General features: G+C 43.7%; 1 protein-coding gene across 14 annotated transcripts in view; it reads left to right on the top strand.

Annotated features, from left to right (window-relative positions):
* The window catches only part of STXBP4 (syntaxin binding protein 4), a 139,607-nt gene extending 121,651 nt beyond the window's left edge, over nucleotides 1–17,956 (top strand). For 13 of the 14 annotated variants that reach the window (XM_073311655.1, XM_073311659.1, XM_073311653.1 and 10 more), the window contains one exon: nucleotides 13,899–17,956. In XM_073311655.1, the coding sequence (XP_073167756.1) occupies nucleotides 13,899–14,013 (115 nt within the window). In that variant the 3' untranslated portion in view covers nucleotides 14,014–17,956. The remainder of the gene's footprint in view (nucleotides 1–13,898) is intronic. The other variant, XR_012154917.1, reaches the window with a different exon arrangement.
* Nucleotides 17,957–27,640: the final 9,684 nt, after the last annotated feature.

Here is a 27,640-nt window from a genome sequence, read left to right as displayed (position 1 = left end):
GAGGCCACTAATCCTTACACTCCTTGGCATCTGCTGAGACTGTCAAGAAGTTACTGCACAGGGAGTTGTTTTTTTGTGATGTAGACACCTATCCACTGGGAACCTCTGACCCCTTGCACATAGGCTACTGAATTACCCTCTCATGGTGGTAACACTCAATCACTACTGACTCAGGGAGATTTGAATTGTAAGTGAATGATCATGTACCCCATCACCAATTCCAAGTGTTTACTCAGCACTGGAGCAGTTGACACAGCACTGGATCCTACTATTATTATTGTTTCGTTTCCAGACCGGGCCATTTGTGTATTGCTGCACCTTCTTATTAATACCACTAGTAGTACCACTATTTGGACAAATTAATGATCTTCTCAGTGATGGCTAACTCTTATGAATCTGCCCATAGACTTTTAATATGCTGCTGTTTAATGGGTTTAATCAAGGAATAAATTGGACTCTTTTCTTGGGCTTTCATTTTATATTATTTAACTACTAAGCCCCTTCAGAGAAACACAGCATGATTGAGGGGTTTGTGTGTCACATTAGGACCTGAGCCAGGGAGATGATCAGTGCCCTCAGTCTCACTGAAGCCAATGGGTGCTAAGGGCACTAACCATCTTCCAGAAGCTGCTCAGTACCTCAGGCCCTTCATCTCCATCTCCTATGCTATGCCTTCCCTACAGGTGTTTCTTATAAAATGTAATCCTGGGAGAGAGTCAAGCCAACTAAAAACTAAACAGAAGTTATTTTTAAAAAATGTTTATTTTAAATTCAGATCATGTGGTTTTGATAAATACAAAAAACGTTACTTCACACACTGCTTGTGGTGTCTGATTTCTGAAAATTGTCTTCACCCGCTGTTCTCAAGATTGATTTACTATAATTACTCAGTTTTACCCAATTACTACTTTGATCTAGTCCCCCTACAAAACTGAACAACTTTAGCTATGGTTGAGAACAATTTCCTCTTTGCAGACCTCACCAATGCTAGCATCAGCATAAGATGCAACAGCATGTTTTCCGCTTCACTCGATTAACTGAGAATCTCTGTATAATATTTAACAGCTGGCTTCCAAATACTGACATTTTAAAAGAGGCTACAAAAGCATATAGGCTGGTTTTTGAGTCAGAAATCTTGACTGGGTCAGCGGTGTACAAGGGCCAGAAGAGGTGATGGCCACGCTCCTGTTTCACCATAATCAGTCAGAGCTGATTTCACTGAAAAGACAAAGACAGGTTAAGTCAAAATGAGAAGAGCAGAGGGGTAAACGTGCTGTCTCCTAAAAGCCAAGGGATAGTTTTGATCTCAGAAAATGTGATCATAGATACATAAAAGTGGGCGTGGGCTGCATTATTTATACCCTACCCTTAACTAGACACTGGCTGCAGCCTGTATGTTCAGTTTGTGAAGTACTCTATATGTGCCATATTCTGCATGGTCTTCCAGGGCAATAGAACAGACACAATTCTGATGCACAGGGGGTCCCAACCACAAAGCACTAGAGCATGGGATTTTTCTCTGTGCCACCATGCAAGGAGTGAACTGGACCGTAGCCAGCAGATCTACAGTTACTGGATCCACTGGCCAAAAGTTCTAGTCCCGGGGAGTTCAAAAACAATAGACTCGTCTGCAGGTGTAAGACTCTGTGGTTCCTTTGGTACTCCGCTGCCACCCGGTGGTAGGGGGAAGGATCCCACATCTCACCACCAGCACCACTGCAGAGCAAAAGGCCTGGTTACTCTGGCTTTGTGCAGGGTTGCTGTTATTGTTTGTTATTACACAACTCTTTACAAATCACGTAAAGACAGTATTGATCGAGGTCCAAGGAACTCGCAGAGAAACTCCGAGAAATAGGAAATACAGGGAAACAGTTGGGTGCAAGGAGGCATAGAGAGGCATTGTGGTTGAGCAGTTAAAAGGCTTCCTGAAAGAAGTGGGTTTAAAGGAGAAGGGGAGTGTTTGGTGCATGGAAAGCAAAAGGCCATTCAAAGCATTAGGGGAAGCATGAAAGAAGAGGCAGAGCAGGAGACAAAGGGAGCAGTTAGGGCAAAGCTGTGGAGCCCAGCAAACAGGGTTGTGCACTAAGATTCCATGCAGGAGAAAGGGGGAGGACTCATGTATTGGGGCTAGGGTCACCAACCCTCCAGGATTGTCCTGGAGTCTCCAGGAATTAAAGATGAATCTTTAATTAAAGATTATGTCATGTGATGAAATCTCCAGGAATACGTCCAACCAAAATCGGCAACCCTAATTGGGGCTTGGGTTCCTGAACCTTCACCCTATGTAGGGCAATCCACGTAATATTGAATCCACAGGCCCCAGCTCTACTTCTCCCATAGCCTGGCCCTCCCCACCTCCAAGCCCTCACTGAATGGCAGTGCACAGGAAGTCCCCACAGTGATTTCCTCCTGGCAAGTGATGTGCACCCTACCTGGCACCCCCAATTCTCTTGCATCTGGGGATCTCTGCACCCAGGTGTTTATGCATATAGAGGGGAAGAATGGCAGCATTTGCTCCTGAGAGCATACAAATATGTAAAGGGATCTCGTATAAAATATGGGGAGGAGAAGATCAGTGTAACATTACAGGTGTATTACTGGGTGACATATGTGATGTGTAGCCTTATGATCATGCAGTTGCTGCTAGCAATAACTTCTGCTACATCCTGTTTTCGTTGCGGGCTGTTTCAGCAGCAACATTGAAAGTACCTAAGGTTAAGGTTTTGATAGTAAGGGATTTCCCATCCTCAGTCCTTTGCTTTAAGGCAGTCAGCAAAAGTTAGTGGTTTTGCAATAATTTTCATTTATGCACAGGTCATTTAAAGTTTTATCAAGCACCAATAATCTTGAATTAAGCATTACTGTATTTTGCATTACCAATTAGATTTGGGAGATCCAAAATCAAGGATACGAAAGATTAACAGCTCAGTAAAATGACTGATGCAAGTTCAACAGAGTAGGTTGCTAGGATATGGGTTTAGAAAACCCCCAACTACCTTTGTCATTGCATTTGTGCATTTCATTTTAAACGTGACACATTCTGCCTTCACTTCCATCATGTGCAACGCCACTCAACTCAGAGGGTAAGCATAGGGTTCACGTGAGGCCAGAACTTGGCTTTCGATATTCAAATAGGGCTAAATCCTGGTCCCATTGAAGTCAATAGCAGGACTCATTTGGCCCATAATGAATCTTTATATGGTGGGAGTTTGGTTGATTATTGGTTTAGAGAGACATCTGGACTCCCCCAAAAATCTCAAACAGGCCTTGCACAGGATTTCTCCTCTTGCAAGTTGCCTGTCACTCATACAGTCATACAGTGGAGAATTTTGATGAGTTAATCCACAGGAAATGGCCCTGGTTCACACTGGCCACCCCCATTCAGTCTCCCAGCACAATAGTCTGCAAAAAGTCTCCAATGGACTCTGTGCAGATGGGGAACCCTACAAAGTGACCTGCACCAGTTCTGCTGCCTGCAAGGCTTTCCATGACCCTCTGAGAGGTTACAGAACTTGGCCCTGTACAAATTAATGTAATGTAAATGGGAGATTTTTATCACTTAAGGTGAAAAACATAATTTGCTAATTCTCAAAATCTAGCAAAGATGCACAAGCTATTTTTCATCAGCTTATCCCTCTAGCTTTGAACTATTTGCCTTTGAACCGTTCTTTCTTAAGATAATGTCCTAAATTCTCCTCTTGAAATAAACCATTTTGCATGCTAGGAAGTAAGAAACATAAAGAGGGTAATTATAACAGGATTTATCTTTTATAACAGGGCATCTGAAGAAGTGAGCTGTAGCTCACGAAAGCTTATGCTCTAATAAATTGGTTAGTCTCTAAGGTGCCACAAGTCCTCCTTTTCTTTTTGAGGATTTAAATAATTCACTATTGTTTCTTTGCCAATAAAATAAAGACTGTGTTCTCTTGTTTTGTTTGTTCAAGCAATAAAATTTGTCTTACAATTTACTACTGTTTAAAAAAAAAAGCAGCCAACAACAAATGGTTGACATATTCCCAGCTCAAATCTTTGTTTTCCACCAATAAACTTGGCTATCTTCCAAGAACGCTGACTTGTTTGTAAACCTAAAAAGCTTTAAATATAGCTAACGCATAGTTGATTGCTCCTAAAATGTGGTCAGATGAATCGTTTATACAAGAACATTTGCCAAGGGATGCTGCACAGTTGAAATGGAAAATGTTTTGCAGTTATGAATTTGTGTTGTGTTGCTGCCTTTTCAAAACTCTGCAATATTTTAAGTAGTGTCTCAAATTAAAAAAACATGGTCCTTCAGTTAAACAAAGCATAGAGGTAGATTTGAACTCCTTCTTACTTCCATTGATGCCCCAACCACACAAATCATAGAGGATGTATTTCTAATACGAGAATGTTCCACAAACCAGTAAATCTGGGATTATCTCATTGGACTGATTATGTCAAAGCTCTTTAGCCACAGCACTTGATGAGAACTAAAAATAAATACCAGGGCAGTATACAATTATTTTGTGCCTAAATAATCTGTGCTTATTGTGTGTGTCTTTCTCTGATGTGAGATGTAATATCTGGACTTAAGGTTTATTTATGAGAGTTCTTCTAATAAGGGTGTTTGGGAAAGGGTTGTAAAGATAAAATGGCTCATTGCACTTATCAGTTTTAAGGGGCAAAGCCTGTTCTTAGACCAGTGAAAATCCAGCATAACTCCATTGAAGTCAGTGGAATTTATTCCAGATGCACACTAGCCCAAAATTTGGCCCCAGGTATTTTGAAATGGAGAGGCCTGATTCTGTTCTTCCTTACACCATTTTTTCCACCAGTTTAACTCCATTGACGTCAGATTTTAGTGCTGACTGAGGGCCTGATCCTGCACCATGGGAATTTTTGCATTGACTGCACTATAGGAGCAGGATCAAGCCCTCATAGTGGTAGGGCAAAATCAGATCTACTGTCAATTGTTCCCCAGCTGTAAAGTTTGTAGGAAAAGGCAACTTATTAAAATAGATAAATAAATAGAAAATGAAGTCTGTGTTGGGTGGGACCCTATTACCTGTGGACATTTATTCACATCATTGCTAAACTGGCGCACAGTTTGTTCTAATTCACATGACTGGCAGTGTGTGCTCATGGTTCATATGTGCATTGATTATAAGGGGCCACTGTGGTTATGTCTGACTCCCTGTATAACACAGGCCAGAGAACTTTCCTGAATTAATTCCTGTTTGAACTGGAGCAGATCTATTAGAAAAAACATCCAATCTTGCTTGAAAAATTACCACAGCCCTTGGTAAATTGTCCAATGATTAATTACCCTCACTGTTAAAAATTTGCAGATTATTTCCACTCTGATTTTGTCTAGCTTCAATTTCCGCCATAGGATTATGTTATACTTTTGTCTGCTAGCTCAGACTGGATATAGTTGTGTGACAGACCAGGATTTAGGCATGTTGGACAAGACTGTGCAGGGACACTGGGAAGGAAAAGGTAAAATTAAAAATGATTCCATTATTAATTAAAGTCAGTAAGGGAAAGCTGGAAAATGACTATGTAAAACTAAGCAGAACAAAGCACTTCAGATAGTGCTTCAGGGAACAAATACTGTGTTAGCAGGGTGAGACATCTGACTCCATGATTTCTATGGGTAATCAAAATCAGGTAAGTAATTCAGAAAATGTATTAAATGATCAACATGTTTAAGGCTCAGTCCTTCAGCTGTTACACAGGCAAGTGGAATTTCAGGGTGACAGTATTTTAAAGAATGATATCCAATTTTAAAACAGTGATTTAACTTGTCAACCAGAGAAAAAGTCTCTTTTGGGAACTACTAACATCTCAGAAAACTCATTTTAGAAAATATGGCAAATATTTTTTCCTGTTGAAAACCAGATTTGTAAATATATTCATACACACACATAATTGATATGTAATTTATATACACACATCTATAATTTAAATATATCATTTTAACAATGAGTAGATTGAGTTTTTAAATTGTCATGTTATTCATAAATCCCATATTAAATGTGATATTAGAACTCTCTGTCTGGTTTCAGAGTAGCAGCTCTGTTGTGTTAGTCTGTATCCGCAAAAAGAAAAGGAGTACTTGAAGCACCTTAGAGACTAACAAATTTATTTGAGCATAAGCTTTTGTGAACTACAGCTCACTTCATCGGATGCATTCGATGAAGTGAGCTGTAGCTCACGAAAGCTTATGCTTATGCATGACTGGAGTACTGTCATGGATGGGTATAAACTGTTCAGGAAGGTCAGGAAGGCCCGAAAAAGTGGGGGAGTTGCACTGTATGTAAGGGAGCAGTATGACTGCTCAGAGTTCAAGTATGAAACTGCAGAAAAACCTGAGAGTCTCTGGATTAAGTTTAGAAGCGTGAGCAACAAGGGTGATGTCGTGGTGGGAGTCTGCTATAGACCACCGGACCAGGGGGATGAGGTGGACGAGGCTTTCTTCCGGCAACTCACAGAAGCTACTAGATCGCACGCCCTGGTTCTCATGGGCGACTTCAATCATCCTGATATCTGCTGGGAAAGCAATACAGCGGTGCACAGACAATCCATGAAGTTTTTGGAAACTGTAGGGGACAATTTCCTGGTGCAAGTACTGAAGGAACCAACTAGAGGCGGAGCTCTTCTTGATCTGCTGCTCACAAACTGGGAAGAATTAGTAGGGGAAGCAAAAGTGGATGGGAACCTGGGAGGCAGTGACCATGAGATGGTCGAGTTCAGGATCCTGACACAAGGAAGAAAGGAAAGCAGCAGAATACGGACCCTGGATTTCAGAAAAGCAGACTTTGACTCCCTCAGGAAACTGATGGGCAAGATCCCCTGGGAGAATAACATGAGAGGAAGGAGCCCAGGAGAGCTGGCTGTATTTTAAAGAATCCATATTGAGGTTACAGGGACAAACCATCCCGATGTGTAGAAAGAATAGTAAATATGGCAGGCGACCAGCTTGGCTTAACAGTGAAATCCTTGCTGATCTTAAACACAAAAAAGAGGCTTACAAGAAATGGAAGATTGGACAAATGACTAGGGATGAGTATATAAATATTGCTCAGGCATGTAGGAATGAAATCAGGAATGCTAAATCACACCTGGAGTTGCAGCTAGCGTGGGATGTTAAGAGTAACGAGAAGGGTTTCTTCAGGTATGTTGGCAATAAGAAGAAAGCCAAGGAAAGTGTGGGCCCCTTACTGAATGAGGGAGGCAACCTAGTGACAGAGGATGTGGAAAAAGCTAATGTACTCAATGCTTTTTTTGCCTCTGTCTTCATGAACAAGGTCAGCTCCCAGACTACTGCACTGGGCAGCACAGCATGGGGAGGAGGTGGCCAGCCCTCTGTGAAGGAAGAAATGGTTCGGGACTATTAAGAAAAACTGGACATGCACAAGTCCATGGGGCCAGATGCGTTGCATCCGAGAGTGCTAAAGGAATTGATGGATGTGATTGCAGAGCCATTGGCCATTATCTTTGAAAACTCATGGCAATCGGGGGAAGTCCCGGAAGACTGGAAAAAGGCTAATGTAGTGCCCATCTTTAAAAAAGGGAAGAAGGAGGATCCTGGGAACTACAGGCCGGTCAGCTTCACCTCAGTCCCCGGTAAAATCATGGAGCATGTCCTCAAGGAATCAATTCTGAAGCACTTAGACGAGAGGAAAGTGATTAGGAACAGTCAGCATGGGTTCACCAAGGGAAAGTCATGCCTGACTAATCTAATTGCCTTCTATGATGAGACAACTGGTTCTGTGGATGAAGGGAAAGCAGTGGACGTGTTATTCCTCGACTTTAGCAAAGCTTTTGACACGGTCTCCCACAGTATTCTTGTCAGCAAGTTAAAGAAGTATGGGCTGGATGGATGCACTACAAGGTGGGTAGAAAGTTGGCTAGATTGTCGGGCTTAGCAGGTAGTGATCAATGGCTCCATGTCTAGTTGGCAGCTGGTATCTAGCAGAGTGCCCCAAGGGTTGGTCCTGGGGCTCGTTTTGTTCAATATCTTCATTAATGATCTGGAGGATGGCGTGGATTGCACCCTCAGCAAGTTTGTGGATGACACTAAACTGGGAGGAGTGATAGATACGCTGGAGGGTAGGGATAGGATACAGAGGGACCTAGACAAATCGGAGGATTGGGCCAAAAGAAATCTGATGAGGTTCAACAAGGACAAGTGCAGAGTCCTGCACTTAGGACGGAAGAATCCAATGCACCGCTACAGACTAGGGACCGAATGGCTAGGCAGCAGTTCTGCAGAGAAGGACCTAAGGGTTACAGTGGACGAGAAGCTGGATATGAGTCAACAGTGTGCCCTTGTTGCCAAGAAGGCCAATGGCATTTTGGAGTGTATAAGTAGGGGCATTGCCAGCAGATTGAGGGACGTGATCGTTCCCCTCTATTCGACATTGGTGAGGCCTCATCTGGAATACTGTGTCCAGTTTTGGGCCCCACACTACAAGAAGGATGTGGAGAAATTGGAGAGAGTCCAACAAAGGGCAACAAAAACGATTAGGGGTCTGGAACACATGACTTATGAGGAGAGGCTGGGGGAACTGGGATTGTTTAGTCTACGGAAGAGAAGAATGAGGGGGGATTTGATAGCTGCTTTTAACTGCCTGAAAGGTGGATCCAAAGAGGATGGATCTAGACTATTCTCAGTGATAGCAGATGACAGGACAAGGAGTAATGGTCTCAAGTTGCAGTGGGGGAGATTTAGGTTGGATATTAGGAGAAACTTTTTCACTAGGAGGGTGGTGAAACACTGGAATGCATTGCCTAGGGAGGTGGTGGAATCCCCTTCCTTAGAAGTTTTTAAGGTCAGGCTTGACAAAGCCCTGGCTGGGATGATTTAGTTGGGATTGGTCCTGCTCTGGGCAGGGGGTTGGACTAGATGGCCTCCAGAGGTCCCTTCCAACTCTTTGATTCTATGATTCTGTGATATAAATTTGTTAGTCTCTAAGGTGCCACAAGTACTCCTTTTCTTTTTTCTATGTCTATGCATGATAGCTATAAACCTGTTCCCTTTGAATTGTACACACTTGTTACTCTAATAATTAAAGAGCTCACTGAAGGCTCAGTTTGCATCTCCTATTCTTGTAAATCGTCCCATGGCTTAACTGCGGCTATTTTGTGAGTCTGGAAAATTGCCTTCATTTTCTGTCACAACGACTCATCAGGCTTCATAGAATGAATTGGTTACTGTTAAGAAATAGTTGTCAGCCCCACGCTAAACTGGCTGACAGGGCTACACCACTGTGTTCTGTTAACTTGTTACAGTGTTTAAACTTTTACACAGTTGATCCTGCAACTCCAGGAAGGTAATTCCATAATATCTTAAATAATTTTAACAATGAGTAGCTTCATTTTTAAATTGCCAATGTTGTTCATATATCCCATATAAAATGCTATATTAGAATGCTTTTCAATGTCTATGCATGTTAGGTATAAACCTGTTCCCTTTGAAACGTACGCACTTGTTACTCTAATAATTAAAGAGCTCACTGAAGGTCCAATTTGCATCTCCTATTCTTGTAAATCATCCCATGGTTTAACCTGGGCTGTTAGTGAGCATAAAGGTTGCTAAATCTATATGCCAAATCTTGCTGTTCTTACTCAGTCCCTCTACAGGCATCACCCCATTGAAGGATTTGGCCATGTACTAAGTAATGGATACATTGACAGGCTACCAGATCAGAAGATAGGGTAATCTAGTTAAAGCAGCTCAAGTTTTAACTTAAATTAGCTTTGTGGTCCAGCTTTACCTCATGATTGGCAGAGTACTGTCCTCATCACACTTTATTGAATGTTAGCTCAGTACATCCAAGTAAAAGGTGTGAGTACAAGGTAACGGCATAGCTCATTCGTCTCATCAGAACAGAATAATCCCTGTACCAGTAAGTCAGTGCTGCGAGACACTGACGTAAAAGCTAACCTTCAGGTATTAAAATGAGACCACAATCAAATGGTGCAGGAAAAGAAAGAGCAAGTGAACGCAAAGGCAAAATTTGCTCCCACTTACAGGGGTTCAGATCCAGAGTAGCCCCATTGCTCGCTCATAGACGTTAGAATGGTGCAACTGCGAGCTGAAATTGGGCCGCAGCTTAGTCGGCAACTCTGTGTTAGAACAAGGCGTGAGACTTACTGTAAATAATGTAGCTGTATTAAATCTACAAGGCACTGTAAGGGCCAGTGAGTATAATTACAGTCACAGAGACCATGGGCCAGTTCCTCAGCTGGCCTAGTTGTGTTGGTTTCCGTGGAGCTCTCCCGATTCACGCCAGTCGAGGATCTGGCCTGATGTTTAGTGCTGCGTAAGCCAACTGTACTTGAACAAACTGTTCAGAGAACTGCTCAGCAGACAGAGTGCAATGCAAATACATAGGGGGGAAACAGAGAAGGAGCAAAGGTGCAGCAGGTATTAAGAGAAGAGAATGAAGTGAAGGGAATGAATATCAATGAGAAATGTCTCATGTAAAGATCTTTATACACTAATAAAACTTAGTCAGATTCAGCCCGCACTTACACTCCATGAAATCAGTGGGTCAAATTCTGCTCCATGTTCCAGCTGTGTAAATGTAGAATATGTCCATTAACTTCCATAGAATTACAGTAGTTTACATGGGCAAAACAGAGCGGTGAATTTGGCCCAGTGGATTTGCAAAACAAAGTGTAAAGCAGGCCAGCAATGGGGCAGATGCTTTTCCCTCTAGCCACGAGGTAGTACTCCCTATTTATGGGACCACTAACACCAGAGCTGCGTTTTTAAATTCACTTGTGAATACATATTAGCACTCCTTTTTCCTGTGTACGCTACACCTCAACTCATAACTAACTGAAGAATAAAATCACTCACCTTATTACTAGGCTTGGCAGGGTTTGATTTAAATCACTAGTCAGCGGTAAACATTCATTTTATCAGAAATAGATGCCAAAAATATCATTGATTGCAGTTGGCAAGCGCAGCCTCCCCTGCACCTAGCACCCTCAGGCATTCAGATTTCAGGAGGCACCAGGTGTGGGGAAGGCTGCAGTTCTTGTGGGGCAGAGCAGAGATCCCAGCTAGGACCACAAGGAGAATGATTAATTCCCAGCTGCAGGGGAGGCCACCACCCCACTGTTGAATGGCTCCTGCCCAAGGACAGTCCCTGCATTTACAGCGAGTGAGTGAGTGGGGCAGTGATAGTGGGAATGCAGGGGCTCCCTGCGTGGCCCTGGGGTTGGTGACAGTGTGGTGGCTTCCCCTACGGCCAGGGGCTCATCCTCTTCCTTGCATTCCTGGCCAGGGATCTCTGCTCTGCCCTGCCAGAACCGCAGCCTCCTTGCACCTGCAGGGTTCGGGTGTCACTAAATAATTGTTCTCTCACACTCACACACACCACACACACACACAATTAATTTTGCACAACTGTGAAAATTCAAATAGAAAAAAATGTTAAAAAATGCTTTAAAAACCTATAATCTCACACAACCAAAAACATTAAGTTGATAAAAATTGGTATCTTAGTGAAACAACAAAATGAAAATGAAATTCTCCCAAAACTACTTATTACACATTCCACCCATGTTGTTTCTTTCCTGTGAACTGTTTCTGCTGTAGACTGGTGAATGTGGCCTGCCTTAGGATACACAGGCCAGGCTCCCATTAACCTCAGAAGGAGCTATGAATGTCCATAGTGTAGACAGATTACAGTGGATTTGCAAAGAGCATCAATCAGGGCAGAATTTGCTCAGGACCGCAATTTTTTGTTTTGTAGGGAATAGCAGCACAGGTATATGCTTGTTTAACAGGGTTGCAAGGTAATATAATGGGACTCTTGTGAGTTTCCTTAGCATGTCTGTTCCTCTGGTCTTACTTATTTTCCTTGTTATTGCATATGAAGACAATATAGTCATCTGATTTGTCAGCTTTTTCATAATGATCATCTTATATTACAAGCTTCCTCTTTGCACTAACTTACCGATAACAACGACTGAATCTATTAGCAGGACTAAAAACAGTGAAAAGAACTATATTTCCTTTACCAACAGCACATCCTTTCCAGAAGGGACAGTAGGGTGACCAGATGTCCCAATTTTATAGGGACAGTCCTGGTTTTTGGGTTTTTTTCTTATAGAGGCTCCTATTACCCCCCACCCCATCCCGATTTTTCACATTTGCTGTCTGGTCACCCGAAGGGACAGAAAGCTGTGACCTACCCACATACAGTGTGGATGGTATCCACACAACTGATAGTTTTATCGGGGGGCGGGGGGCGGTTTGTGCCCAGGGGGCAGTCGGGGAAGAGGGCTTGGCCTTGCACTATGTATGTTGTTTGCAGTGTTGTAGCCATGTTGGCCCCAGGATATTAGAGAGACAAGGTAGGTGAGGATATATCTTTTATTGGACCAACTTCTGTTGGTGGAAGGGACAAACTTTCAAGCTTCACAGAGCTCTTCCTCAGGTCTGGAGAAGGTAACCAGAGTGTCGCAGCTAAATACAAGGTGGGACAGATGGTTAAGCATAAGAGGTTCACACATGCTGTTGGAGACCACTTAAAATGAAGGGGTCTTGAATGTACTCACACAGAAAAATGATAAAAGACAAAAATACCCTGTCACCCATGGGTGAACACTTTTCACCCACTCCATGTCTGACCTCTCTGGTCTTGTCCTCAAAGGAAACCTGCACAACACCTTCACAAGATGAGCCTGAGAACTTAAATTCATAACGCTGCTGGACTTAACATAAAAACCATGGACTTAACAGAGACACTGGTTTTATGGCTCATTACAACAATTTGTAATGCTGCTGTCTGCTAACCCTTAATTGCCTTAACCATTTTAAGTGGTCTCCTACAGCATGTTTGAACACTTTATGCTTAACAATCTGTCCCTCCTTGTATTCAGCTTGGACACACTGATTACCTCCTCCAGACCTGAGGAAAAGCTCTGTGAAGCTTGTCCCTTCTGCCAACAGAAGTTGGTCCAATAAAAGATCTTATCTAACCTACTTTGTCGCTCTCGTTATGTACACAAGTTTACCGTATTCTCAGCCTGACCATTTGCCTGCACTCACTAAATCTGGGAAACTTTCAGAGCAGGTTCTTTTTAGCCATTCATATTGTTGGAAATGCTGTTAATTATAGCAGAGCAAGATGATGCAAGCAGCTTGGGATGGTATTTAAAACGCAGGGCCTGATCCTGTAACCCTTACACAAGTAGGGATGACTCATGTGAGTCAGGTTACTTACATGAGCACTGGCTCCTGAAGATGCCCTGAATTTGTCCCAGAGGAGGACTAAGAATATTCCCGTTTGGCTTTATGTACCTCTCTCACCTTCAAGAGGAGAAGTCTCTTAATGATTCTAGACCTCTCTAGTCCATCCTCTAGTATCTGAGCATGGAACTGTGAAGCAGAATCTCCTGGATCCAGCTCTGGCTGATTCCTTCTCTGACCTCATCAAGTCACTTGGCCACTCTGCTCTCAGCGTGCTGGAATGTTGGGAGACTTAGTTAGTACAGGTTTGTAGAGTGCTGCTGTATTAGTGGCCAGTCACAGCGGTCATTCAAGAGACACCATCTCCAGGGTATTTTCAGTATACCAAGATTCGTTTGCTGCAAGAGCACTTTTCTCCTTAGCTTTCAGTTAAATCAAGGGGGAATATTTGAGGCAGGGAACTTGACTTGGGGTTCTCACATCCAAAAGGTACCTCCTTTTTCCTACAGAATGGGAAATAAATGTACGTGAGGTTTAGACACTCCTACGCTGGAAATATTTTCATGAACAGTTCTTAGGGTCTGATCTTGTGAGACACTGGGGACCTCCAGAGAGGGGCTAAGTATCCTTAGGACTTCTCCTGTTTTTATGATCTGAAATAACCCCTTTGGGGGTACTAATGGCATTTCTTGTTTCCATTTAGCCATGTAACACAGACAACATCATGGATCCATCCAGTGACCAGTGCACTGAACTTGTCCTGCTCCGAGGAGAATGAGGAAGACCGGACCAGAGAGCTTCCAGACCCCAAGAGCTGAGACTGGTGGAGAGTAGTTTCAGTCTCATTTCAGCATCTGGATAAGAAGATGTACACCTTCCAATAGTCTAATGTAATAGCGCCAGATATTACGCCTATTGAAGTCAATAGGAGCTTTGCCACTATTTAGGTAGGATCATTTTCAAGGCTGAAGTTCACCTTGGCAAAATTTCCACTTAAACCCTTAAGGACTTAGGTGGTGCACAGGACCTGGATAGGTCCTGTGCACAGGGGTCACTCTCACTCTCATCCTTTAGGATTTGATCCTGACCTTTCACAACTTATACACTGGTATAACTTCATTGGCTGGAATGGAGTTAATCCTGCTCCTAGTATGAGAACAGAATTGGGCCCAACGGCTGTAATTCTCACAGTGGCTTCAAGCTGCTTGTAGAGCCATAACATACAAGCTGAGCTTTTTTACCAGTGCTTGTAGTTGTAATAGAGATGCCTTTTCTGTAACTACTGAGTCAGTCTGTTTTTATAGCAGAAACTTTCAATGTATTTTGCTAGCAAAAGTTTATGACAATTTGTTGTAAGTATTGCAGCCCAGATGACTTTTCTACAAATATTTTTAAGATGAATGATTAGGCCTTAGGAAGACAAGGCCTTGATGAGTTGTCAAGTATAAAGACACAATTTTGGTTGAGAAAGCCATACTCTGTCAGCATAATCGTGCAATGAAAATGATTTCACTTTTGTACTCTGCTAAACCAACAGCCACATGCAACTATTTCAGCAGACGCTGTGAAATTTCAAATACGATGAAACCTATGAAAGTACCTCTGGGATCAGCAGAATTCAGTCACCTCCTAGAAGTGGGTCTTTAAGTAGACACAAAACAAATTCATTCTGGAGATCTTGAGGATGTTTTAAAGGGGTTACTCAAAATGAGGTGCTGCTGAGGCCCTACAAACAGGTTGCACTGTACATCAGCAGCATGAGATATTTTAAGATAATGTTACACTCAGCACAAGGGCTGACTTCTGCTTTGAGTGCCTGATTCTACAATAGGTCACTATAAAGGCTCTCCTCTTTTTATATCTGTGACGATGACAGGTATTGACTAATGAATGAAATAAGGAACACTAGAAGCACTGATGAATACGCCAAAGTAAAACAGTGGTTCAAACCTTTAGAACCAAGGAGTGAGGCTCTGTTTTAAAGGGTGAGGTGGGCACAGGCTACAGCCTGAATTCCTTTGGGAAGCATACATAGGAGTGTCACACTCTGAAAAGATACAACTTAGCTCCACTGGTCAATTCAAAGCCAGGTCCCCATCCCTCACACCCTCAATGGGGAGTCTCTGACAAGTGGTGGAGCTGGATTTTCAAATCTTTGTACTATTGAGCAAAAGGACCTGACTTGTTTACAGCTCCTACACCTACTAAAACTCTCCTTGCCACCTTCCCCTCACACCCGGTGCAGAGCCAGGCACAGGGTAGCTCTTAGGCCTTTAACGTTTAATTTGCTTTACAGAGCAAAACTCCGAGTAAACCTCCTTTCTGAGTCACAGTGTGGCTCTTTATCGTATATGCTTCATGTACGACGGCGTCACACCCGGGATAGCCCCTCCCAGGGAATCTGTACTGCGGCGCAGAGAAGTTAGTTTTGCCCAGTCTCTCTCAGAAGCAGATGTCATTCCTAGTGCTGAGCAATGTCATACTCACTTGGGAGGCTGGTAGGAAACATTGTTGTGTTCTTTTAAGGGCCAATTACCTATGCATGTGGAGTCCGTGTCCCTTCATGTAGCTGGTAGAGGGAGGATGTTATGGAGGGAGCTTGACCAGCAGATCCACTGAACACTCAGTATGACAGCAGTCTGGAAAGCTGCCATGCTTCAGCCATGATCTGCTATGGCCTCAGAGGGAGGCTTGTGCCCCCATCCCTCAAACCACCACATAGAACCACTGAGCAGAACCCATTAGCAGGGGCTTTGTGTCGAGCTATAATGGGCCCTTTAATCATGCTGTTCTTCCCTAAATGCCCTTTAAAAACAGGCACAGACTCCTGCTGCTTGCAGGACCTTGTACCAGGGGTTTTCTGCAGTTTCCTTAGTCCTAGGAGTCATGTAAGTGCTTTGTTTATTACAGAGCCAAGGTGGATGGGGTAATTTCTTTCCTTGGACCAACTTTTGCTCTCTTTCCGGTGCGTGAGAGTTACGCGGTGGTATCTTGTTTGAGGCGGTCCCTTCTGGAGTATGTGATGATTATTCCAGGCACTTTCTAGCTCTAATCAGGGATTTCCTACGAATTCTGTTTAGTTAGGGCATATATAGACTGTGCCGCTCTGATTTCTTTGTGAGAGATTTGAATCAGGTCGTGACTACGCTATCCTTCCAGGGCTTGATTCAGCCATGGGTTATGGTAACTCAAAGTACAGGTCGGTGGTCACAACTCCACTCTGCCAGTGGCTTCCCGGCCAGCCAGCCCAACCCTGAAAGTGGATGGGGGTAAGGCTAGGACCATGAACGAGGCAGGCTCCACCCATTGGATCCACTGCAGGAGGGCAGCTATGTGAATGCTACCTGCTCGCCCCAAGGAGTGAACACTGACCCTCCGCCCTGAGTATGCAATTCACTGCTTACTGCAGCAGCGAGGGAGAACCCAAGATAAAATGCTGGCATTCTACCTGCTGTGCTTACTTGGAGAATGTTTCTCTTTTATTTTGACTTGATAATTAAAGACTTCTTAGAAACAGATCATTGCATCCATCTAGTTTCTTCTGTATTCTAGTGTCTCATCAGTCACATAAGCTACCATAGCTCATATTCTCCAGCACCGAGACTGTGTTTTGAAACCTGGGATCTCCAAATGTTCTCGTCTATTTTTGTATGTTGGCATACTTGTTTCCTAGGGTGTTTTTTTTTTCCTCTCACTGAAGCAGTTTGCAAAATAATTTTGATTACACTGAATCCTGTAAAGTGGGAAAACGGCTCTGGAATAATGTAATGAGACTTTGTAAAGAGCAGTTGTCAAAACACACAACTCTGTGATGGCTGCTTTACATTTTTACCACACAATGAAATGTACCGAGTGGAAGAGCAATGGAAGTACAACTTTGTATCCATTAAGAGAACAAAACAAAGGCGTTGCCAGAAAACAGATACTGGAGTACTTCAGTGGCTTCATGTACATCTATTTTCTATGTACGGTTGACACCATTATAAATAGGCTTCTGCAACACTCCAGTATTTATCTTTACAATTGTACCTGTAGTACACTGCACCCTTCAAATTGGAAATGTTGCAAGTACTCAGGTGTTGCAGTGACTGGAATAAACAGGCAAATTAGACACAAAGGTCGAGATGTACAAAGATATTCAGGCGCCTACAACTCTTACTGACTTCAGTGGGAGTTAGGCACCTAAATATTTCTGAGGCTCTGGGTCAAACTGCAGCTGCGAAATGCCTTCCTTTTAATTCAGCCCAATGTATCACTTAAAAAAAAAAACAGGGTAGATCACTCCCACACCATACTCACACAGAGAAACCACCCTGAGCATCCCACCGTAAGTTTCAATAAGTCACTACAGATGATTGTTTCACATCCTCTGACATACCACACAAAACCATCATTAGTTAGGGTGAACCCACCACCACAAGGCCTATGCACCACTCAGGCCCTCCAGGGCCAATTCTGCAGGACTAAAGTCAGTGGGAATTTTGCTATAGATTTCAGTGGGAGCCTTGAGGGTAGAAGTGGGATCGAAGTGGTACATAGCCCTTGTGCTGTCCTCTGCGCAGCACTGAATTTCACTATAACATCTTACTTAAGTAAAGCCGCTCTCAAAGGATGACCCTGCTCACACTTGGCTTTCGAAAGCCCTTTGTACTATCGGTATCTTATGGAGTGACTGGCCACGCCACCTTGTATTTAAAAAAACTCCTAAAGTGATGTAAAGCTCTGATGCTCCTTTCACAATAAAGATCTCAGTGATATAAACCACTTGTGTCTCTTTTATAATTAGCCCCCACAGCTTTGTGATATTATCCACGGCAGATTATGCAGCTGATCGACGCCAGGTCTTGCTCATCATATAGAATTGTAATGAATGAAATTTTTAGACTAGAAAAGGGAGTAAATGACAGCAGGCCAAGCCTGTCTGTCCCATTCCTTTAATCTTCTTTGTACAAAGGTGACTCAAAATGCGCCTTTGGGAAGGAATCTAGAAAACCGACAGGCCTTTCGAAAAAGCAAATCCTGTGTTCCAATCCTGCAATGATTTCCACACAGGCAAACCCCCATGGAGCCCCAGTGACTTCCTTCAGGAGTCTGCTCACAAGGATTCAATAGCAGGGTGAGGCTCATGTTTGTAATCACCTGCTTACAAGGAGGCAGCTTAGTCCAGTAGGGCATTGGCCCGGGCGTCCTGTTCCCAGCTCTGCCACGGACCTGCATGATCCTGGGCAAGTCACCTCAGCCCAGATCCTCAATGGTATTTAGGCATCTAGCTCCCACCGATTTCAATGGCACTTAAATGCCAGGGAAGATCTGCACCTCTCTGGGTATCCGCTTCCCATCCCACCCTCTAGCTGTCTTGTTCGTTTCGATTGTCGGGCCTTTGGGGCCAGGCCTTTGTCTCACTCTGTGTTTGTACAGTGTGTAGCACAATGTGAGTCCTCAGTTGCAAGTGGGACCTCGGGGCACCACCATAAGTCAAATAATTAATAATTACCATGAAGAAAAAAAGCAAAGGGATGGCGCTTTGTCGTTCCCTGAAACACACACGCCATCGCTGCTGTGGCGTGTGCATTGGCTGGTTTACTTCAGAGTGTGTTTGGCTCACGGGAGCTATGTATTGCCTGGCTACGTCTACGCCACAGGCCCAGGCCTTGTCTCCTAGGTAACCAGGCCTGCTGAAGAGCGTGTATTACTGTTACCGAACGGGTCTTTGCTGGGGGGAAACGGCAACGTTGTTTTGCTCGGGAAGGATAAATGTGTCAGGCCAGGGATGAGAGGCCAGTTCAAGCTAAGCAGCTCATGCTGAGCCGCCCCATGTAATATTCACCAGCCCTTAAATGCTTCTCATGCCAAGCAGTTTTATAACTCAAACAAGTGATTCATTATTTTACATTAAGCCAGTTTCTGACAGACGGGGGCGGGGAGGAAAGGCAGTTGCCGCTGAGGTGGGGAAAACCCTCATTTGGAAGATCGTTAGTGAGTCAGTTAATAAGAGCAGCAAATAGGAGAAGCACCAAGGTTATGCTGCGAGAGGCCAATGACAAGGAAGTTGGCCTCCTTATCTATCCCATACTTAAGACACAGCCAAGTTCTGTTCTCACACCCTTAACTATTCCCTCTTCTGGGTAATGGTTGTTGCCAGATTATAAGGTTGATCAACACTCAGAACTGCAGGTGAAACTACTCAGCACCCCTCAGCGTCCTGCATTGGGCATCCAAAATCGGCAGCCCCCGCCTTTTAAAATGTTGGCCTCTGTGGCTTGTCCTACATTATACATTGAGTCGGTGGCAAAATTTGGTGTAACCCCAGGAATCCTTATTCTAAGTCCTACGGTCTAACCCCAAGACAACTCCCGCTTCCCAGATCATTTACCCACCAGGTAATTTTGAGTAGCATGCTATTCTGATGCTCAGAGCCAGAGCCCAGTCTGGTGTAATTCTGCATTGGGTTAAATGGAGATACATAGATCTACGGATCTGGAGCAAGCTTCACAGAAGTATTTAGACATCTAAAAATGCAGACTGAGTTAGGCGCCTAATCCATTTTAAGGATAAATAAATTGGTTAGCCTCTAAGATGCCACAAGTACTCCTTTTTGCGAATACAGACTAACACAGCTGCTACTCTGAAACCTAATCCATTTTAGTGCTTTTGAAAAGCCCACTGAGTGCCTAGAGAACAGGAGGACTTGTGGCACCTTGGAGACTAACAAATTTATTAGAGCATAAGCTTTAATGGGCTACAGCCCACTTTATGCTCTAATAAATTTGTTAGTCTCTAAGGTGCCACAAGTACTCCTGTTCTTTTTGGGGATATAGACTAACACGGCTGCTACGCTGAAACCTTAGCGCCTAGCTGCACCTTGAGTTGCTTTGGCCTTTGGTCTTAACCATCAGATGGGTGGAATGATACTATGCTAAAAATTAAATGTCAGTGAATGAAGCCTAACCACTATTCTCAATAACCAGCTTTTTGTTTTCATGTAATGCTGAAAATACCGGCCATTTACAGGTTGTACAATCCAGATTCTTTTTCATATTTTTGGCAGTTTGATCTTTTGCCACTTACTCAGGATTCTTCTCCAAACACAAGCTGAAGCTGCCACTGATTTAATAAGTTGATTTTTTTTTTTTTACATTCTTTTGGGATGACCTGCTTTATTACACAAGAAAGATATTGACATTTCTACTAAAATTTGATCAGACAGAATTTTGCATCACTCACCAGACAGCCAAGTGCTTTAAAACAAATGGCTCTAAAGCCACAGGAATGATACCGTTAATTTTTCATCAATTACAAATCAAAATAGACCCACATCAGACCCCTTACTCTTCCCCATGCCCATGAACATTGGTGTACAGTTTGGAAATGAATCTCTCCCTGTAAGCTTGGATTTGGGTCAGATCCAAACAATAAGGGGCTTGTTTATGTGAAAATTTCAAAACAAAGTACTAATGAGGTTTTAGCATCAGCCTCTGCAAATGCTAACTCTGAATTGAGCTTGCACCTCAGCCCAAACCTACCAAAGCTCTCAGCACCAGTTCAGCCAGTTGGCCTGTGTCTAGTTCCCAGTTTAAGGATTAATCGCATCTAAACAACATATGCTTAAGTGCAGCCTGAACAGAGATGATTTCGTGAATCAGGCCCTGAGTCTCCTATTTCTACACATATGCAGCTGTCATTATCCTTAGGGGAGGGATGACAGTGTACACAATGGTTAGAGAAGGAAGCTCAGAGCCAAAACTTTGGGACTTTATTCGTGGCTCTGCCAAAGACTTGCTACATGACCTAGGGCAAGCCCCTTAATAGCCCTGTTCTGTAGTTCGCTCATTTGTAAAATGGGCCTGATGTGCATAAGCCCATCTTTAAAAGTTTTTAGTGTCAAAGGTGATCCACCTACCAAGTCCGTCAGGAAAGTGTTTACTAGGAAAATAAAAGTCACATCAGCGAGAATTTGGCCGCGCGTCTTCCCCAAAATGTAACACATTCCATTTTTGTCTTGACAATTACAGAAAGCTAAGAATGCTGCAACACTGGACAATTGTGATTAGGTGACACCACATTACTCCTTGGGGGGAACTTCAGTTTATGGGAATGAGCTGATAGGAAGTTTCTATTGAAGTGAATGCTTAGGGGAGTTGTACAATGATTGATTCTGACTAGAGAGAAAGACTGGATGCTACTGAGTTGTGTTTAGGTTGAATTTGCCTGGAGATGTGCAGCTTCTGTCACCTCTGAAGGGAAAAACTTGATGCCAGAGCTGGGGCATGAGATCACTCTTCAGTCATACTGAATCCCTTGTTCAGTTTTCTGCCTAGAGGTCACAGGGTTTGATCATTCCAACATGGGCAATTATTTTCCAGTTCAAAGGGAGACTGTAAAGTCTCCACTAACTGCATCACAGACAAGTTGGTACAGACTGAAACAAGGATGTTCTTGCTTGTAAATAACAACAGCTGGGATTCCTTAGACTCTGGGATTTGCGTTTGGTTGGGGGAGGCAATCTGCTGCTGAAAAAAGCAAACTCTGTAGCTGCTAACACATGAGACACTGGGTGTTGTTTAAACTCCCACCGTGCTGGGAAAATACATCAGTGCAGGAATGATCTGGGGTGAAATCCTGCCCCCCGAAATCAACAGTTTTGCCACTGACTTCAAAGTGGCCATGCTTTCATCCTCTGGCCTCCTGAGCTGTGAAAGGATCAGCAACAGTGTGCTATGCTGGTTCACCATTATGGCACAAACACTTCCAGCTGCTCTGGCTGTATTGGCTTTCTTCAGAAATCAGTCTGTGTTCCTCAGCTTTGCTGATGCACATATACCAGCCAGAACGTTACAGAGCTTGTTAAGATGCATGTGATTTTAAGGGACAAGAAGCAAATGGCCATCAGTTGTAACAGTAAGAGTGCAGGGACGTGGAGCAGGGTCTTGGAAAGCCAGCCAGTTGAGATTCTTTTTTACCATGAGCCTAATTAGAGGATTCCTTTTTTTAATCCAGAAAATTTAAACACATTGCAGCTACTTGCCGATCCCCTTGGCAAGATAAAGCCAAGAGCATTGAGCCCTCCAGAAATAGTAAAGGGTTCAGTCTCTAAACACCATGCTGATCTGCATTTATTTAGCACTGTTCCGTGTCACTGTGGACTATTAGGTACTGTAATTAGTCACCATGGGAGTTATGCATCCCAAGTCAAAGGCAACTGTACATAATTGATGTTATGGTCTATTACCAGGGGCAGAAAAGCCCATTAAGAAGGCAGCCTGTTGCTTTCAGAACTTATTGCTTGAGGGGAAAAATAATTTGAAATTAATTACAACTTGATCTAATAGAATAGGAAATAGGATACAAAACAGGGAGGGGCAGAGTACAGTGAAATTGCTACTTGGCTAATGAAAACTGAGACCAAAAAGGGACAATATTATCATTAAAGAAGACAGTGTAAGTGTAATTAACCTCATCTTAATCATTTCTCCATCCGTTTGCCTTTGTGCCATGTATTCTAATCAAATTTCAATGGAGGTAGATGCCTAAATAGCTTTGAGCCTTATGGAACCTACTTATCTGGGCCTTGGTGGTTTCACATTAACCATTTGGATCCTCCTCCTCCCCCCAAAATGGGCAGGTTTCAAACCAAACTAGCTAATTATTAGTAAGTTTGCAATAGGACCCAATCCTGTACTGGGCCCCTGGAAGATGCATTAAAATGACCAGGTCAGGCTTGACAAAGCCCTGGCTGGGATGATTTAGTTGGGGATTGGTCCTGCTTTGAGCAGGAGGTTGGACGAGAGGACCTCCTGAGGTCCCTTCCAACCCTGATATTCTATGATTCTATGAAAAGGAAAGGCCTTTTCCATTTCTCAAATCTAGAATTGTTTGGCACTGAACTCGTACTTATGCCTGTTTCAAGCCTGGTTTGTTATAACTGCTTGCCCTGAGTGTTATTCATAGACCAGTGCTGCTACTGAGGGGGGCCGGCAGTTACCATGAGGTGGACTGGAAGACCCCAGTTGTTTCCTTGCATTCTAATGAACTCACCTGCTTCTTGTAAGGGAACTAAGGGTTATTGTCCCACTAGAGTGAAGTTTTGCTGCAGTATAAGTGGGATTTACAGGACTAATCCTCAAGGCCAGGAGCAATTATCAGCTCCTGGAGAAGTGTTAAATACAACAGTGGAGGGTGATTATCACTTTGGTCTCCTCCTCCAAGGTGGCTGAGCTAAGGGGAGAGAAATTGCCCTTACTCCAAGGGAGGTAGGCAGAAATGGCTGGTTCACTGTCCTGCTCCAGCCAAAGGGAAGAGAAGCCATTGTTGATCACAGGCAGTGTGCTTCCCAGTTACAGGGGTGATCTGTGACCCTACCTCCATTCCCCCAGTAGGGGAGGAGAGGGAGATTTCGCTGGGTAAGTCTTTTCCCACTCTGCTGAAATTCAGTTCATTGTGAAGTTTCATAGTGACAAATTTAACTGAAACCATTTCACTCCTCTGGGCAAACTATGATCCACTCCAGAGCTGGATAGGGCAGATGAAGGGAAATCTTTTTTTTCACAGAACTGCTTAAAATATATATATATATATAAACTAAAAGTGCCACACCGCCTCTACACTGCCTTGTGGTAGTGGTGGGCTAGGGTAGCTATTCCTATGCAAATGCCCATCTTGTGTCTAACTGGTTTCTTACCCATCCCCAGGTTAGTTATTCTCCTCTCATTTCAAGTTCTTGCCGATACATCCTGCTGCCTGTGGGTTCCCCCCTCCCCAAAACACACACGCGTTCTCTCTCCCTCTCTCCAGGGAAGCAGGGGGCAGAAGCTGTGGATGGAACCTCCACCACACAGGCAGGTGAAGTAGCAAACCCAGCCCTATCACAAACTGGCTAGAAGCAGGGAGGGATGGGCACAGGTAAGGAAATGAGGCTGTTGGGGCCTCTATAGGTCTATCCTGTGAGAAACAATGTGCAACACTGAGTCTCAGAGCCTGGGTCAGTTGGCTAGGGTTTGGGCTGTGGGGCTAGACATTGCAGTGTAGGGTTGGGTTCTGAGACACGTGCCCCTCCCCCCATGGGGGATTTAAAACCCAGACTCCAGCCTGAACATTTACACTGCAGATTTGAGCCCTGCAAGCCTGAGTCAGCTGACCTGGGCCAGCCGTGGCCATGCTGCGGGTCTTTTATTGCAGTGTAGACATACCCCATGTGTCACCTCACATAGCCCTGCCAGAGCCAGAACTGGTGTTTGGTTGGCTGCACAAAACCAAATTAAACCTCAGGAAGCTTCAAACAAAATCCTCAAAGGAAATCTCAGCCCCAAAATGAGCAACCGCCCGAGAGCTGGGGAATCCTGGAGGGGTTAAACCCCAAAACCAAACTCCACTGTTATGAAGCCACTAGAAGCAAAACTACCAAAATGCTATGTCAAGGGTTCCTGTGCAATGCAAAAAAAACTACATTCTCCCCCCGCCTAGTTACGGAGAAGAAAGCTGAGACTGTGGCTAGAACAGGATTTGCTGCCAGAGGCAGATCCTCTGCTGGTGTAAAGTGTCCTACCACCACTGAAGTCTGATCTACAGAGCTTGATATCAATAGGGCTAGGACAATGTACACTAACTGAAGATCTGCCCCCAGATTTTACTGGGGGGGGGACATTTAAACAGTGACCATGAAGTAGAAATCTTGAGCAGAGCAACTTGGCTTAAAAAACCATCAGTATTAAGTAATTATTATTAATACTTAGCATCTTCTCAGCAGTAGATCTGAAAACACTTTAGAAAGATGGTTAAACATTATTATCCCCATTTTACAGAGAGGAAAAACTGATGTGCAGAGGCCTAGATCCTGAAAGATATTTAGGCTCCTATGTTTCACTGAAATCAATGAAAGTTAGGAGTCTAAATACCCTTTGAGATCCGGCCAGAAGAGTTTACGTGACTGGCACAGTTCCATGGCTAGTCTACAGCAGAGCTGGGGAAAACAACAAGCCTGCTAATTCTCCTTCCGGTGCCCTCTCCCCCTTAGGCCACACTGCTCTAAACCTGTACAGTTCAGTCACTAGAGTGAATTTGCATCCGTTGAGCCAGTTTTGAACATTGCTATAAGAGGGGAAAGTGGTGTCTGGTAAGGGGGAAGCTCCCAAAGCTCGGATTCCTTCCAATCTGAATGTCTACACAGTGATTTTAAGCTCTGCAGCCCGAGTCTGCTATGGCCATGCCATGCATCTCTTATCCCTGTGTAGACATACCCAAAGGCTGCTGGGATTCATACAAGACAGGGTGCTGAGAAAATGAAGAGGTTGTTGGCAGATCTCTTCCTGGAGCTACCAGCTGCTTGGCAGCTGGATGGGTGCAAGGTCCTCTGTGAAGCCTCTGCTACTGTACTTATCTGATTTGGCTGCCATTATTGAAAGGCAGTCATTTCTCAGCCCTATAGCTGTCAAAGTGGGTGAGCATTATTTTTCCTATTGGCAGACGGGGATGGCCGAGATACAGAGGAGGGGAAGTGACTTGCCAAAGGTGAGCCGAGTCAGAGCTAGCAACAGAAATTAAACCCGCTGGGGTGAAATCCTCCTAGCTCTCTAGAGTGCACTGAATGGTTCTCTTGCCATTGGTTTCCTTGAGGCCAGGATTTCACCCCTAATTTCCCAGTCCAATCCCCTCCCCTCAATCACAATTGGCAGCTATAAAATTTCAGCTGAAGCATGATTAGAAGACAAATGTGGGCTTAGGCTCTCTGTGTGGAACTGGCAGAACAAATTAATGCTGTGTGCCTGGGGAACTCGGCTGATGTCTCCTGGTGTAACAGGAGACGACAAAGGTTATCAGAGCAGAAGAAACACACTTGGGTGAAAGTAAATACACCTGGTAGGGAAAACAACTTTAAATAGCTCCCGGTGACCTTTGACAATTTGCCTCCCTAGTGTAACACCAACTGAGGATGACTAATGACAGTTTATCAAAGAGCTCTCCATTTTCTGCGTTCAGTTTTCTGCTTTCTCTTCCCCCAGAAATTATGGTGTCATACTAATAACATGTTATCCTGGGTGGGGGGGAGTAATCTCTGGAATCTCAGTGACAAAATCCTGGTAGATCAAAGCCAAAGGGCTCTTACTGCTTAATGAACTGAATATGTCTATTGCAGTCACTCTCAAGGCAGATTGGGACTCCCATTGTGCGTACAACATCTAGCACAATAAATGACAGTCCTTGCCCCAAAGACCTTACAATCAAAAAGACAAGACGTAACTGGGGGGGCCTAAATGTGGCCGGGGTTGGGATAGAAAAGGTAACTACGGTAAAACCATGTGTGCGATTCTTAGCCATCTGGGATCAGAGATTACGATTTATTATCTGGATTAATAAGTGTAGGTGACAGTTTTGGATTTCTCACCAAGATTAATGTTTTGTGAGTTAATGTTTGTTTAGAATTGGTGGGTTGTGTTTTGAGTTTTCTGCTTACATAGGGATGCTAGGTGCTAACAGTAACCTCCTAGCAACATTCTAACTCTGGTAATTATCTTTCACCTAGCTAAACACTTGTGGTTTCAATTAAATAAAATACCTTCACTTCATATCATAAACCATTGGGCATTGTTGTTAAGGAGTTGCCACACTTCCCCCAGAGTTAGCTACATTTCAGTAGTAAGATAAGACAATCCCTTTGTATATTTTTGCATCTTAGTTTAGGTTTGCAAAGTTCTTTAAGATGAAAAGCGTTAAATTAATTTAAGATTGAAATACTTCAATGAGTAAGGTGATGAGTCACTCCTGTGCTGCTCACCAGCCAATCCACAAGCCAGGAACTGGTCTGGTGACTTTCAGGGCAGGTGTATAAGCCTCACAGGTTGATCAGAAGCTCAGTTTGCTCAATGTCACCTAAGGGCTTGAAACTCCCTGTGGCCGGATAGTGGCAACAGAATCCCCAAGCCTTCGCCTGCTCCAGCCTTGTTCTAACTACGGCTTTTCTCCAATCCTGCTCTGGACTCCTGATTCTGACTCTGACCAGCTCTATCTGACCAGTTTCTGACTGTACTGAAGGAAGTGTCCAAAAAAAAAAAAAAAAAAAAGTAAGCTATTCAAACCTAAAAATCACTTTTATCTTCCCATTGTAGCCCAGTAGAGGTTTGAAATTTAAAATGTTTTCTTAATCAATTATAACTTTTCCCAGCCATTTTGTAGCGTGGTTCATTATTGCAGGGTTGCACGTAGGTGCTGAAATGTGTGTAATAATGTTGCTTTGGGAGGAGGGGGTTCTTAAACCTATACAAAGCTACTAGTACTTAGAAACACACACGCCTGCTTAATGTTGCAAACGCCACTGGTTCGGGGGCTTGATCCAAAGCTCCCGGGAATCGATGGAGCACTCACAGTAATAAGCAATATGCTAAAAATAAGGCTCTCAAGATCAGACCCCAAGGGAACACCTTACTGTGGTATTTGTAACAGCGTCCGGTCAGT

Source organism: Lepidochelys kempii, chromosome 14, assembly GCF_965140265.1.
Source record: "Lepidochelys kempii isolate rLepKem1 chromosome 14, rLepKem1.hap2, whole genome shotgun sequence".
Classification (NCBI taxonomy): Eukaryota; Metazoa; Chordata; order Testudines; family Cheloniidae; genus Lepidochelys; species Lepidochelys kempii.
Note: the sequence above shows the minus strand (reverse complement) of the source record. Positions and strands in the feature narration are given on the sequence as shown.